Source organism: Neofelis nebulosa, chromosome 9 (assembly GCF_028018385.1).
Source record: "Neofelis nebulosa isolate mNeoNeb1 chromosome 9, mNeoNeb1.pri, whole genome shotgun sequence".
In the NCBI taxonomy this organism is placed as follows: domain Eukaryota; kingdom Metazoa; phylum Chordata; class Mammalia; order Carnivora; family Felidae; genus Neofelis; species Neofelis nebulosa.
In genome coordinates, this window is record NC_080790.1 from 126,055,672 (window position 1) to 126,070,482 (window position 14,811).

General features: G+C 45.7%; 1 protein-coding gene across 3 annotated transcripts in view; it reads left to right on the plus strand.

Moving 5' to 3' along the window:
- STK4 (serine/threonine kinase 4) overlaps positions 1-14,674 on the plus strand; it is a 91,878-nt gene extending 77,204 nt beyond the window's left edge. For all 3 annotated transcript variants that reach the window (XM_058685749.1, XM_058685752.1, XM_058685750.1), the window contains one exon: positions 10,481-14,674. In XM_058685749.1, the coding sequence (XP_058541732.1) occupies positions 10,481-10,639 (159 nt within the window). In that variant the 3' untranslated portion in view covers positions 10,640-14,674. The remainder of the gene's footprint in view (positions 1-10,480) is intronic.
- The last annotated feature ends 137 nt before the right edge of the window (positions 14,675-14,811 follow it).

A 14,811-nucleotide genomic window follows, 5' to 3' on the forward strand; every position in this document is an offset into this window, starting at 1 on the left:
TTTTTGGTAAACATTTTGTTCTTTGGGTGTATTTAAATTGGACCTTCTTTAGTCGAGGATCCCTTTTCAAGACTGCCTCTATTAAATGAACTGAGATCAATTTGTATTTTAGCTTTCAGGTTTTGCTTGGGATTCTTTGGGCTTCTTTCGTTTGGCAAGATGAGAGAAAAAGGCCTGGCCTTTTTGTTATCTTGGAAATTTCCAGCCTGAGAAAGTGTACAGAGCCTCAGCTCGCAGGGGTTCTCAGGTGATTAGCTAGCTCTTTTCCTGAATTATTAAGCTCCATTAAAACAGTAGCTTGGTACAGTTTGTGCTTTAGGTTTTCATATCTTTTGAAAGATTAATATTCCCTCAAGAATGATGGGACGTTGGGTGTCTCCCTTCAGCGCTTTCAGATGTCAAGAGCCTCACACTCTGCTCTGTTCTTGTGCTCTGCCTTCTTTAGACATTTGCCATCACTCTAGATTATGTGTTTGCTGACTTCCTGAAAGTTTTCTGCTCACAGTTTAGCTTCCTCCAGTGTGAAATTTATAAACCAGCTTAGAGATCCTCTTAAAATAGAGTTTTTCTTAGCTGTCATAAGCAACCAAGACTAGAGTGGATTTTTATGTCCATTTTTTTCCTTGTAGCTTTATTGCAGTCATGATACCAGATGAGCTGTTCATTTTGATTTTGGCATGCAGGGGTCAGTTTGGACTGATTGGCATAATCTTATTTAACAAGCTTATACTCTTAGGTTTGTTTATTGATTATCTATTTCCAAAGCTTCTTGAGGGAACCGAATAAAAAGTCAGTACTATTTTCAAATAAATGCTTAAAGATTAAGGATATGTTTCTTTATTAAATATTTATTGAGAACTCTTTTCTGCTGGCCTGACTCTCTGAAAATAGATGTAGTTCCTTCTCTGAAATAGCTCCCACCCCAGGGAAGGAAAAGGTAGTTGAGGAGAGGGAGGAGTTAGAGCTCTGGCTAGGCTGGAAGGTGGAATGGGCTTTCCCTAAACTGAAGACAGGATTATATTCAGCAGATGCATGGAGGTGTGAAAAAATGTGGCGCCTGAAGGAATTTGGAGTAGGCTTTAATAATATTGACAAGTGAATTCCTAAGTCCTTTTGTTTACTTAACCTAATTTTATTAGTCCCCTGTATCTCGAATGCAATAAATACTTGAAGTAACAAGATTTGCATGTCATTTTTAAAAATTCTGCAATTCAGACTTTGAGTCAGAGTGAGTGCTCCTCCTCTGTTATATTGTATATGTATGTATATATATATACACTATTATAAATGTATAAGAAAATGGAAGGTCTCTCAGATATTCCGACCACAGGGATTCTTCCTTGTCTCAACTCCTGTAGCACGTTGCCTTGACAAGAGGTTGGCTTGGGCTTTGCGGTCAGACGTGCCAGGGCTCATACCCTAACTCCATCACTTACACTTGCTGGCTTCAGGGCCAGGAGCAAATTCCTGTATTTCTTTATGCCTCAGTTTCCACCTCCGTAGAGTAGGATATTACTACTTATTTCATGGACTGTTCTGTGGTTACATGAAATAATGCATGTAAGGTGCTGAGCACACAGCACTCAATGAAAGGTGGCTCTGTGATGACACCTACTTAGCAGTCATGAGTCGGTAACGCCATGGATTGTAGCTCGTTTGACTACCTCATTTAGCTCTGCGTTTAGTGTGCAGGGATCCTGCCATATTCTTTCTGCCCCATGCACACCTTTACTCACCCTCACCTCTGTCGTCCCTACTCCTGCCCTGTCCAGGCCCCCCGTCACACGTGTGTCAGCCGGTACTCGTTACACCTTCATAATTAAAGATTTAACTCTCGATAGCAGCAATGCAGTGCCTCTTAACATCTGTTAGTCATCTGTGTTTGGGGTATGAAAGTTCCTTATGCATTCTTACTCTGGAAAGCCAGAGGCATGATGGTAGGAAAACAATCTGTGTCTGGTCAAAACATTTTTACCTTTGGCCAAAGACTGTTGTAAAACTCACAGAAGGCAAACAAAATAACAGCAAAAGCAGGGGCATTGTGATTTTCAAGAGTAAGTGGTGAAAATTCACGTTGGAGTAAATTCTAAGCACGCAAAGCTACTACAAAAAGTAATTTTGTTGTGTAACTTGAAGGATGATCTTTGATAAATCACAAAAAATTAACAGTATGCAAGTAATATACTTTATATAATACTGAAACCCCATTCTTTAAAGAAAACACTTTTGCTTTTCGTCTTTTGGCTTATGCCATTTATCAAATTGTATCCTTCATACACACAGCACATGCACCATGTACTGAGCTCTCTAGGCGGGAGGCTCTCTGGATGCAATCTTCAGGTTGTTTGAGGCTGGTCTTCTGACCCACATCAGAGTTTGTGCCATTATATCACTGGGCCTGCCTGGAGCCACATTTCTTTGTTTTACCCAGGTTCAAGGTCTGCATTTCATTCCAGTCTTCTTGGTAAATATTTTAAATACATGCAGCCATGTTTTCTTTGGTTAGAATTCTGACAACAGTTCCATGTATTGACTTGAAGTAATTGTAAACTCAAAGTGGGGTTGAAGTAATCATTAATAATAGTTTTGCATTAGGAAGATTTTATAAGGGGCTGATGGAAGCATACTTTGGCATGACCATAATTTGAATCAGAGGAAATTTCCCATTAACATTCTCACAAGGTTCATTTAAGCAGTAAGATGTTTCGAAATTCAGTGGCCTAGGGCTTACTTAACCCACACAAGTTGTTTTGACTGTCAGCTCCCTGCTTTTCTGCATGACTACGTTCTCAGTCATCTGCTGAGAGATTATTGCATCATCTGAGAATCTTCCTAGAGTCACCTCCTTCCAATCTAGAATCCATTCCTTGATAGAGACCAATTTACATCAAGGAAGGATGAGTATCTTTGGTGGATTTAAGTCAATGCCCTACGTGATTTTGACAGACCTTGGTACCTTTTCTCTAGTGTATTTTTGTTAACCTTCTAGCGGCTGGTATTGAAGGTATGGATTGGCACATTGGTGGCTTCGTTCAGCTCTGTTGAGCTTCCTTGTCGTCTTGCTAAATTCCAAAGGCGTGTTCTTTCCTCATTCTTGGCCACTATAAAAACATCACCTTTGACAGGGCATCAGCCTGACTCACCTGTTCAGAAGGGGCAAGGTGTTTGAGAAATCCTGGTTGTGATATTAGGTGCAGAATTATGAGTCCTTAAGTATACAGTATGTACAGAATTGAAGCTTGTCCTCAAACGCTTTGGCACCTCTCTCTTTCTCTCTCTCTCTCTGCTGTTTTTTTTTAGGGATGTAGCACGATACTGTACAATAGACTTCTGAGGTGAGTTTCTAGCAGCAGAGGAGCAGAACTTTGAGCCCTGTTCCTTGGACATAGACCTGACCTGTCTGTTCACCGTGGGCCTTGTTGCCAGGACAGGATGAACCTGTGCTGTACATTCGGATGTGTTTAGTTCAGCTTCACTCTGCTCATGCGAGGTGGGCCAACTGTCACCGTGATTCCTGAGTCCCCGCTTGTCTGAAACACCAGCCGGATCTTCCCGGTTGTTCTTCGGGCTGGTTGACACAGGGTAATTCAGAATTTCAGAGTTGCTAAGTCCATTTGAGGAGAAACCAGTTCCCATCAGCCTTCTATATTCGTACTGATGCCGGGAATCCGAGGCTCTCGCTGTGGTCTGGCCCAGGGGAGACAAGCCAGACTCCTGCGATTTGGGGTTTCTCATGCAGAGTTCACTAGAGACAGCTCTGTGTGTGTGCTGTGTCCTCACCCTACCGTGAGCTCATCAAGCTCAGCTCTGACAGCAGCAGCAGCTACTCTTTATATTACTTCTGTATTTTCTCCGTTTCCCGAAGAAGGGATTTAAGGTGGTAGCTCCCACTTACCCGCTTTGTTTTTGGCGTGTACCAATACTGTTATACGCTTGCCCAACACCTCTGAACCTCACAACTTCCCCTGGTGGAGAAATACCGCTCTCTAAAAATGGGGAAGGTGAGGCACACATTATGTGACTCGCCCAAGGGCGTCCAGCTCCCAAGGGCAGAGCTGCCGTGGGACCCCGGTCCGTGTGACCCAAAGCCGGTGCTCCTGCCCCAAAGCCCAGCTGCTTCTCCGACACATACCGCCTTTTACGTTCCTGTTGCCCTGCAGTGTGCCTGGCCCGGTAGAGCTGTCAGGAAAGGTGGTTGGTTCAGTTTGCAGTGTGTTTAGCAAACGTGAATTGAGTCACTGCCCCTCTGCAGTGGTGCCTGGCACGTGGTAGGCCTTTGGTGGTTTTACTTGAGGAAAGGCAGCCAAGTAGACAGTATCATCCCCATTTTACAGATGAGGAGACCAGATCCCAGAGAGGTCAGGTGACTTCCCTGAAGTCACCCATCATCACTAGCAGTGGCAATTTTGAATGTGAAGGCCATCTAACGTATTTAACATCAGCCGAATTTGTAATTCTTCTGGCCTTCCATGTTGTTCACTAACAGATAGGCCTGTTTCCAGAAACCCTTAGGGTGGTGGTTACAGTCTTTTCCGGTTCCTTGCTGTATCACTTTGGGCAAATTGCTTGCTCACTTGTACCCTCATTGACCTCATTTGTAAAAGGAGGTCAATCATAATACCTGCCTTGCAGATAGATTGATTTGTGCCGACACACGCTTAGCTCAGTGCTGGGCGCCTGGCATAAGCTCAAGAAATTAACATATCGCCTCGATGTCTAAGTGTAGAATCCAGTGGTAAGATGGCGTTGCATCTGGCTAAAACAGGGTGAGGCCAAAGTTCACACTGAAAAACTGCCTCCTTGAGGATACGGAACATTTCCGGAGACCACAGCCTCTAAGAGAAATCTCCCTGCGTGTGTGTGGTTGCCTTTACTTGCTCAGACATCCGTCGACAGACGTCACACTGGGTGAGGGAAGTCCAGCTGTTGGTTAGCTACAGTGAGCACAGCGCCAGAGCATCAGTACCGTCAGATTCGGAGCCCACCCACTGCCGTGTACTCAAGACTGATGTGTTGATTAGCATCCGAGTGGTCAGAGAATTCTAAATAACCATGGTTGTGAAGAGGCTTATTTTAGTTTCTCTTTCCTTCTGTGACCTCTCCCTGTGCTTGGTCTGCTCTCTTCAGCACAACCCACCTTCATTAATGAGCCTGGGGCTCGGGGCTTGGCATTCATTTTGTCTTGTCCCCAGGGATCATGTCTTATTCTCTTGATTACCTCATCCTTTTCCAAAGTAGTAGTTCCTTTTTGTCAGAACGAAAAATTAAAGTGGACGTGCCCATTAGAGGTGACTCAGCCAGGGCTGGAGACCTCCTCCTCATCATTCAGTATCAAACACACCGATGGGATTCCAGGGAGCAGAGACTTCCTTCGATGCCAAAAGAATGTTGAGAGGAATACAAGTTCCGTGAAGGGCCTACCTCGTTCCTTGTTCCACACCAGGGCCTCTCCGCTCCTCGCCCAGAGCCCTGCTGCCTGTGGCGGTGCTTGGGGAGCTTCCCCCTCGACTTCAGTGGCTTCCATTATTATTTGATTGGAAACAAAGGGCAATTTATTCATTCCTGCACATGGTGTAGTGAACAAGGCAGAGTCACTGTTCTCCTGGAACTTTTGTCCTAGTGAGAGACACAATAAATGAAAGAAAATAAATAAGAACGATTGATTGATTACCTCGTACCACATCGTTTTGAAGGAAGCAAACTATGGGCTGAGGCACAACAATGCATGTAGGGCAGGCGACCTTTCTAGATAAGTGCTTAGGGGAAGGCTTTCTCAGATTCTTTGAGGAGTTGACCTTGGAGCGAAGGCCTAAAAGATAAGGAAGAACTGAGGACGACCCATCCAGGCAGAAGGATCAGTCACCACGTAGCCCTTGAGGCCAGAAAAAGTGCAGCTTGTCTGACGATTTGAAATACAGAGTAGCCAGTGTCCCGAACAAAAGGGAGAGTGGTAGGTGATGCAGTTCGAGGGGACTGTGGGGCCAGAGATGGACGGCTTTGTAGCCCTGGGGATTTTATTCTAAGTGCGGCAGGAAACCCAGGGGGACTCGATCAGGTTCATCTCTGTATTTTTTTTTTTTTAATTTTTTCTTCCAACGTTTTTTATTTATTTTTGGGACAGAGAGAGACAGAGCATGAACGGGGGAGGGGCAGAGAGAGAGGGAGACACAGAATCGGAAACAGGCTCCAGGCTCCGAGACATCAGCCCAGAGCCTGACGCGGGGCTCGAACTCACGGACCGCGAGATCGTGACCTGGCTGAAGTCGGACGCTTAACCGACTGCGCCACCCAGGCGCCCCATCATCTCTGTATTTTTAATGATGCTTGTTGCTGTGAGATGATGGTGGCCTGGATTGAGGGGCTGGATTTGGGTCACCCTAGCGTTTTAGAGATGAGATTGAAGGATGGGTTGTGGGCAAGGGGTGGTGAGGGGAAGGAAGAATCAGGGGTGATTTCTGTGCACCTGGCAGGACGGTGGTACCACTCTTGAGATGGGGAAGACCTGGATGTAAGGAGAATAGATTTGCCCCTTTGGGAGGGGTGGGACTCTAGAGTTCTCTTTTGGTTGGCATTAAGGTGCCGATTTCCACGAGCTGATCTGGGATGGGGATATAAAACAGGACCTTCCCTCGGTGTGTGAGCCTGGAATTCAGAGGAGAATGCTGGTCTGCAGATGGACATGGGGAGTCACAGTCTAGAGAGCCTATGTAAGTGCGAGGGGACAGATGAGGTGTGCTACAGGGTGGGACTTCCTGCAGCTGGTGAAAACGGCTCAGCCCCTGCACGGTCCGGGGAGGGGGGTGGCGGGCCGCGGTGTGCTCCGTCACAACTCTGGCTATAGCAAAACCTGAGAATCACAGTTACTCTTCTGCAAGATATCCGTTTGAAATTTATTTATGCCACCAAGGACCAGGAAGGTGAGATGCTACATTGGCGCCATGAAACCATTCTCTGAGCTTGTTTTCAGAAAAATCCATATCTGGAGTGTGACCGAGGCATTAGCGGTGACTGGCTGGCAGTGTTCTAATGGGTCAGGTGTAACTTAAGCCCAAACAAAGCCTTAGGGCAAGTAAATTAGCCCAAAGGTGGTGGAGATAAAGCAGGGGTTCATGTTGTGGCCTTTAGATTAGATCAAGGGCAGAAGGGCTGTGCAGAAACTGGAAAGCTAGAAGCCTTGACCCGAGACAGGCAGCAATTACTTTGTGAGAATTTTGCTGTCAGGAAAACGGGAAGGAGGATGTAGAACCAGGCTCATCACACTTGAGGAATTACAAGGAACAAATGAGTAGCTTCTTTAGCATGCAAAGTCCTTACCTGGGCGGGGGGAGTGATTGAGTAGCTCACGACTTGTAACCTTTAACGGGTGATTCCAATGCACAGGATCCATGGGTCATAGATGAGAATACTGAGTCCAACAAGATCTTGAGGTCATCTCAGCAGCCCTCTGTTACAGGTGGGGAAATGGAAGCCTGGGGAGGAGAAGGGGTTTGCCCGAAGCTGCCGAACAAACCAGAAAGCCAGTGCTGCTCCACTGACTTTGATTTCTTCATCTCGCAGTTGACGCTTCATCCTGATGGATGATGAAGAGCAAGCCTCCCGATCCCCAGCTCCCCTTCCTTCGCTGTGTTTTTTCTTTTCTTTCCCCACCACCCTCTAATGTAAGAGTCATTTTCTGAGTCATTTAATTCTCAGTTGCCTGTCTCACCTCATTCAAATGTGAGCTTCACAAGGGCAGTTATTTGGGGGTTTTGTTTTGGGTTTTGTTTTTTGTTTTTTGTTTTTTTTTTTTTCACGGAAGTATCCTATGTGCCTACCTGGCCCATGGTAGGTGTTCAGTGAATATACGATGGCTCGATAAAACCATATTTTGTTAAACTATAAATAAGGTAACAGATGGTACGCAAAAATGCCAACCTTTAGGCATTGTTAGCCCAAAATAGAGTAGAATATTTTCTTTTTTACTTGTTTGACTCTGGCTTGGGTCAGAGGTTATAGGAACAGCTTGTTTATGGGAGATTAATTAGAGACTTTTCTTTTTTTTTTTTAATTTTTTTTTTTTAACGTTTATTTATTTTTGAGACAGAGAGAGACAGAGCATGAACGGGGGAGGGTCAGAGAGAGAGGGAGACACAGAATCTGAAACAGGCTCCAGGCTCTGAACTATCAGCACAGAGCCCGACGTGGGGCTCGAACTCACGGACCGTGAGATTGTGACCTGAGCCGAAGTCGGCCGCCCAACCGACTGAGCCACCCAGGTGCCCCAGAGACTTTTCAAAATATTAATAATAATGATAGTATTAATACCAGCAACAAGAGCGGTCATTAATAACTGTGGTGACCACTACAGTTTATGGTATGCTTACTGTCTGGGAAATGCATACCATGTGAAGTTCTGTGCTGAGAACGTCAACCCGTGAAGTCATCTGATCTTCATTAGAGCCCAGGGATGGCAGAACTGGCGTCTCTTCTCCGGAGGAGGACACTGAGGGGTTCAGAGGGGGAAGTTACTTGTCTAAGATTGCACAGCCTCTACAGACTGATGATCTGTGACCCTTAAGATTAACACCTCAACTGCTGGGAACATTAGGTATTAGGTCTGGGGTGGCTTCTTTTTGGAGAAGGAACTGAAAAAGCCAAAGACGAGGTGAGCGTTGCTCTTGGGAGTGTCCCTGGGCCCAGAACACCACCCTCCTGCTGGTCTAAAACCACAGGCTGGGCTGGAAACGAGATGCGGTTTCTTCAGCCCAACTTTCCAGCATCCCCCACACTTGCTCTCTGCATTCCCACATCACAAAGAGCCTTTCGTCTTGAACTGTTAGGCCTTTCTTGCTTCTCAGCCCACCTCCCTGAAGCTGGCCAAGGTAAATTCCTGTGGCGACAGGTCACTAAACCATTCCTGGGGAAGCCACTGTAAGCACTTCACACTCGGTCGTACCCCACCCTGTAGAGGAAGGGCGGACAGAAAGAGGTTCCTTCACCCCCTTCCTCTACCACTTCCCTGTTGGGGCCTCAGGGAGGGGCTGAGGGACATGTTGATTCCATAAATCTCTGCTAAGACTTGAGTGAGCCTTTGAGTTCTTGAAACACGGCACCTATTAAACTGGTTGTGAGCTCACAGAATTTATCACCACCCGCTGTGGATAATGTTGGCTTTCATTCCCATTCCTGGCAGCCAGGACTGGCCTTGCTTGGAGTCAGTGACCCTCCTCACATATGGCAGTGAAACCACTTGCCCAACAGCTGCAGACACATGTTGAACATGAACACACTCCTGGGCTCTGGTAGAGGGAGGGTTGTAACACGCACGGCCATCTTTAAGCACACGGTGTACCAGGGATTGTGCTAACATCTTTACAGACATGATCTCATTTAATTCTTAAAATAAGCATGAGGAGGCATGGCTGTCCCATCTCTATGGGTGAGGACGGCCTGGAGAGACAGGTGACTTGCCTGAATTTCAGCATTTGCAAGAGGCAGAGCCATGTTTGTTTTAACCACAGATTGAGTTGGTTCTCAAACCTGTGCTTTGCTCGTCTGCTCTTCTGTGATCCTTGTTAAGAGCATGAACTCTGGGGCCTTCCTGCCTGGGTTTGAATCTCGATTCTGCCACTTACTAGCCATGAGACCGGGGGCAGTTTTCTTCACCACCCTCTTTTTTGGCTTGTTCATCTGTAACATGGAGATAATGATATATGCAAGTCGTAGGCTTATCGCAAGGATGAAATGAGTCAATGTATGTAAAGCATGGAGCATCTGGAACATAGAAAACACTATAAATGCTACCTTTTATTATTAATTTATATATCAAGTTCTGTTGTTTTTTTTCTCCGGATGATGGAAACTTAATCTCAGAAGTTTCCAACTACCCCTCGCACTCCCTGCCCAAGGGTTGTATCTGCATTCTCAAGACGCCTGTGTCGGTAATCCATAGGAAGTGCTTAGAGTGGTGCCTGGTATGTAATTAGCACCCGATGATTATTAGTAAGACAAGTGCCGAGACACTGGGGGTACAGGGGATGGCATCTGATCCTCAGTGAGCATCCCTCCTCCCTGGTGCGGTATCCAGAAAGAGACATGGTCACCATCCAGACACTCATCTCATGGGTAACATGAACAAGCAGGAGACAAGAACTAGGAGGGCAAGCATTATTTTGTCTACACCAAGTGGCTGTTATTTTAATAAATTGATACGTAATTTGTTGAAAAGATAGGAGAGATGAAAGTATTATTGGTTAAGTTTCTGGTCAAAGCAAGGTAAGTCAAAGAGATTAGCACTTACAACTTGTCCAGGGATAAATTATCTCCAAAAAGCCTGGTGGCGTGCTATTTATGAGTGAATTGTCCCTTTCCAGCCACTGCCCCTGCTCCAACTTGGTCTGACCACAAACCCTTCCCTTCTGGGTGACCGGAAAGGGTGGGCTTCTCGGCTCTTCTGTGCTGACGTTGGCTTTGTTGTGACTGTACGTTCCGCTTCTTCTAGCTTAAGAGTTGGACAGTGGAGGACCTTCAGAAGAGGCTCCTGGCCCTCGACCCCATGATGGAGCAAGAGATTGAAGAGATCCGGCAGAAGTACCAGTCCAAGAGGCAGCCAATCCTGGATGCCATCGAGGCTAAGAAGCGGCGGCAACAGAACTTCTGAGAAGGCCCGGCCAGGAGGGCCCCAGCCTGCGCACCAGGCCTTCGGTGAACCCCGGCTGCTCGCCACTCAGGCTTGTCAGCCAACACTTCCGCCCCGTCATTTTTCCACGGCACCTTCACCTCCGTGAACTCAGGAAGTGCACCAGTGGGAAGGGCTGCCTGCCGTCAGCGCACCATCTTGTGTATGTATTTAAATCGATCAGTTATATTATTTCAAAGGATTCATATCAGCGCTTTTAAACTCAGAGTTTTTAACCCCAGGAACAGAGACTCCTAGATGAGTGATAGCTGGGAAAGTGTTACATGTTGTCTTGTCTTTCTTCTTCCGATAGCTTCCGATTGTTCTTTCTGGAAAACTTTTTAAAAATATATAAATATGCACATATATATAAATTATAACTGGATTCCCCACTGAGTGTGGTGGTGGCATCTCTGTACAGGTACAGTTTTAAACAGTTGGCCTCTTTTCTGTAAGATTATGGTACTGTGGGACACGAGGGCAGGGGACAGCAGGAGGCTGTTGGGGTCACTCAGCTCCCAGGGGCCAACCTCACCCTTTTGCAGGGCTGCAATTAAAAATTAGGTTTGGGCCAGTTCTCTCCCCATGGTTTGAGCCTTGGGTGGGTCATCTCTGGCTTCTGGAGCCACTGACCATGTCCACAGGAAAGCCTTGAGAGTTTGTGTTTACTTTCTGAGTCCCAGGAGAAGCCTGGCACCCTCTTTGTAAACTGCCCCTTGTGGCTTCAACGCCTTTCATCCATTTCCACTCTCCCGACCGCCTAAAGTCACAGCACAGATACTGCCCAGTGCCTTAAGAGGAGACGTGACCCCGTGCAGGAACGGGCCTGCCAGGTCCTCTCAGCAAACACGGGGCTGTGTGCAGGCCACAGAAGAGAAGGTGTCTTCAGACTTCTCATTGATCATGTGAAGATCGCAGAGGGGCATGCGTTTTGCTCCGCATTCCTTACAGACATGGGTAGATGGCATTGCTTTTGGTGATCATATTCCAATATGTGACTGTTTTCTTTTTTTACTTTACTGCTGAGGGGTCTGGAAAGGATACCTGAATATCAGACTAAGATCTGTTCTCCAGGAGGCTCCATCTGGGCCCACAGAATGCCACAACTGGAAGGGACCATAGGCATCTTCTGGCCCGAATGAGGCTTGGAGAGGGGAAGTGACACGGTGACAAGATCACAAAGCAAGCTGAAGAGCTGAGACTAGACCAGAGCTCCTCACCCCTGGGCCCTGATCCAAGCAGCCCCATCCAAGGGGAGAAACCTGTGTCAGTTTTGGTTAAGTTTCGCCAAGAGGCCTACAAGGCAGACTTGGTCTTGCTTGGTCCCTTCAGAGGGCGACTGGCTCTGAGACCCCCAGGGGGAGCCTGATGGTTGAGTCTCGGCCCTTCTGGAGCCCTGCAGTGCCTGCTGGCCAGTAAGAGGCACCATGTGGGCAATTTCGGGCCTGAGATCACAGGGCTTCACAGAACAGCACTGGCCATCCCTCTGCAGCATGGGCTCAAGGCCACATGTCCTGTCATCGCACAGCAAAGAGTAGACAGTGAGGAAAGGCAAATGTCTGCTCATTTTTAATTATCACCCCCCACCCTCCGCGCCCCTGCTGGGAGAGCACTGACTGGGTTGCACCTAAGGATAGTGTAATTCGACTCCATAATTGCTTTTGCTTCCCAAACCTGGGAATCAATGGAAAGGCAGGGAATGTTCCTCTTCTCTGGCCAGATTCTGTTCTTTGCAATTAAAGCAAGTTTTTAAAAATGTAAGAGGCAGTGGTTGATCTGCAGGGTTTGGCCAGTTAGGCAGTTATGTGTTAGATACAGAGAACAGAGGACGACTAGAGGATCCCGCTAGAATAATCGATGGCAGCTAATATTCATTGACCACTTAGTATACACCAGGCACTGGGCCAGGTGGGCTTTTTATATATGTGAGATCCAAACTTCAGGATAACCCCATATGTTAAGTACTTTATCTCCACTTCATAGATGAAGGAGCAAGTTCAGACAGAAAAAAAGTTCTTTCCCAGGGCAATACAGCTAGTAAGTGGCTGAATCAGGATTCATAGCATCACCATGTGAGACCAATATTTACAGGGAAAAGGAAAGTCACAAATCTTTAAAACGAAGTGACCACCTTTCTCGCACAGGATAAATAACTCTCACTGGCATTTTTAGGCTGGGAAACAGCTGAGTTAGTAGTCAAGTCTGACAGCCAAGCGAGTCTCACCAACCACAGCACGGAGCGTGCATTCCCCCACACCATCTGCTGTGCTAACGAACAGGCCTGCCTCAGCCTCTTTCTCTTTAGAAAGGACTTTGCACTTGGCCAGACAGGAGAGGAATGCCCATTTCTTCCTTCCTAAGCTAGATCCAAGTAAAAGAAGGTTTTCGTTTTTCCCCGTAAATGTTCTTGGGTCATGAATCTTGATCCGTAGTTTATTTTCTTTCAGGCATGTGTGCACCCACCATGCTGGTCCAACAAAGAACACTGCTCACCAGTCTAGCGAGACAGAACCCTTTGGCCAGAAGTCAATTTCTTTGGACCACATACATTTCCTGACAAGGTGTATTTGTTTTCTAGTGATGGAAAGCCAGAGGAGCAAGTCCCAGTCATTTTTTCCCCTTGAATACCAACTTCAGGCTAGGTCAGCTTGCGTTCATTGAGTCCCGAGCTTCAGTATTTGCCTCAGCATTTTTGACTCAAGTTTCCAGGGACTCTGCACCTCGCCTATTCTCTACCTTTAAGAAACAAGGACCCTCACCTAGTTGTAGCCTAAAAAGATTGAGATTTGAGATTTAAAAATCTCAAATTCTCCAAGAATATCTTGATTGCTTCCTCATCAGTAATTATGAAGAAATTTCTCTTTTCCTTTTTTCTTTGTCCCTTCTCCCAGTCACCAACTGGATGGATGGATGGATGGATGGATGGATGGATGGATGGATGGATGGATGTTTGGCTGACTGGCTGGCTGGGGGCTGGCTGATGAGTGACTGACTAGATAGATAGATAGATACATAGAACCAAAATTCTGAAGCCACTGGAGAGCTATAGCCTTGACTCCTTGAGACTGTGTATTCTGATCCAGGAAACATTTCTTTAGCACCTGTCAGATGCCAGAGATTTATTATACCATTTAAAACTCAGTAGCTCTTACCAATATCAGGAATGAGAGAGGTGGCACCAGTAAGCTCCTACAGATATTAAAAGGCTAAGAACAATAATATCATGAACAATTTTATGCTAATAAATTCAGTAACTTAAATAAAATGGACGAATTCCTTGAAAGATATAAAACACCAAAGCTCATTCAAAAAGAAAATAGATAATCTGAATAGCCTTATATCTGTTAAAACTTAATAGCTCTGGGAGGTACAGGTATTACTGTCCTCTTTTTACAGATAAGGAAACTGAGACTCAGAGAGGTGAAGTCTTTTAAGCTCAAGGTCATGCAGCTAAAGTATGGGAGCTAGGATTCAAATGCAGGTTTTCTGATTCTTATTCCAGTGCCCTTTCTAGCACACCACATTGCCTCTAAAGACTGCAGCTCCTTATTTCCTGGAAAATTGTTTCTTCCCAGTCCTCAGCCTCCCACCCCATCCTTTCTTATGCACTCTGTGTTTTCATCAGGATTATATTCATTGTATTTGGACTCCATGTTCTTTTTTGTGTCTGGGGAAAAAAAAATCTCCTCTACCAGCTTGCACTCGAACCAACTTGGAAAAAGCTTAAATGCTGTTGCAGATGTACAACTTAAAAATGTGAAGTTTGTAGCTTTAACTTTTTGTAATAAAAACTAATAACACTGGCTTAAGTGCTGACTTGAAATGCTATTTTATAAAGTTTGGATGTAAATAATCAATTGAGGTCAGCAGTTTGTATATGTATGAAACATAGCTTCCTCCCCTGCACCTTTTTTAATTTGAGGTGCTTCCTGTGTGCTTTTATGTTAGAATTGTTGTTTTTCCTACTTCCTACACATTGTCACCTTTGTTTTAAATAAACTGTCCTTTGGAACACAAGACTTTCTTCTTCTTTTTTTTTTTTTTTTTTTTAATTTTTTTTTCTCAACATTTTTAATTTATTTTTGGGACAGAGAGAGACAGAGCATGAACGGGGGAGGGGCAGAGAGAGAGGGAGACACAGAATCGGAAACAGG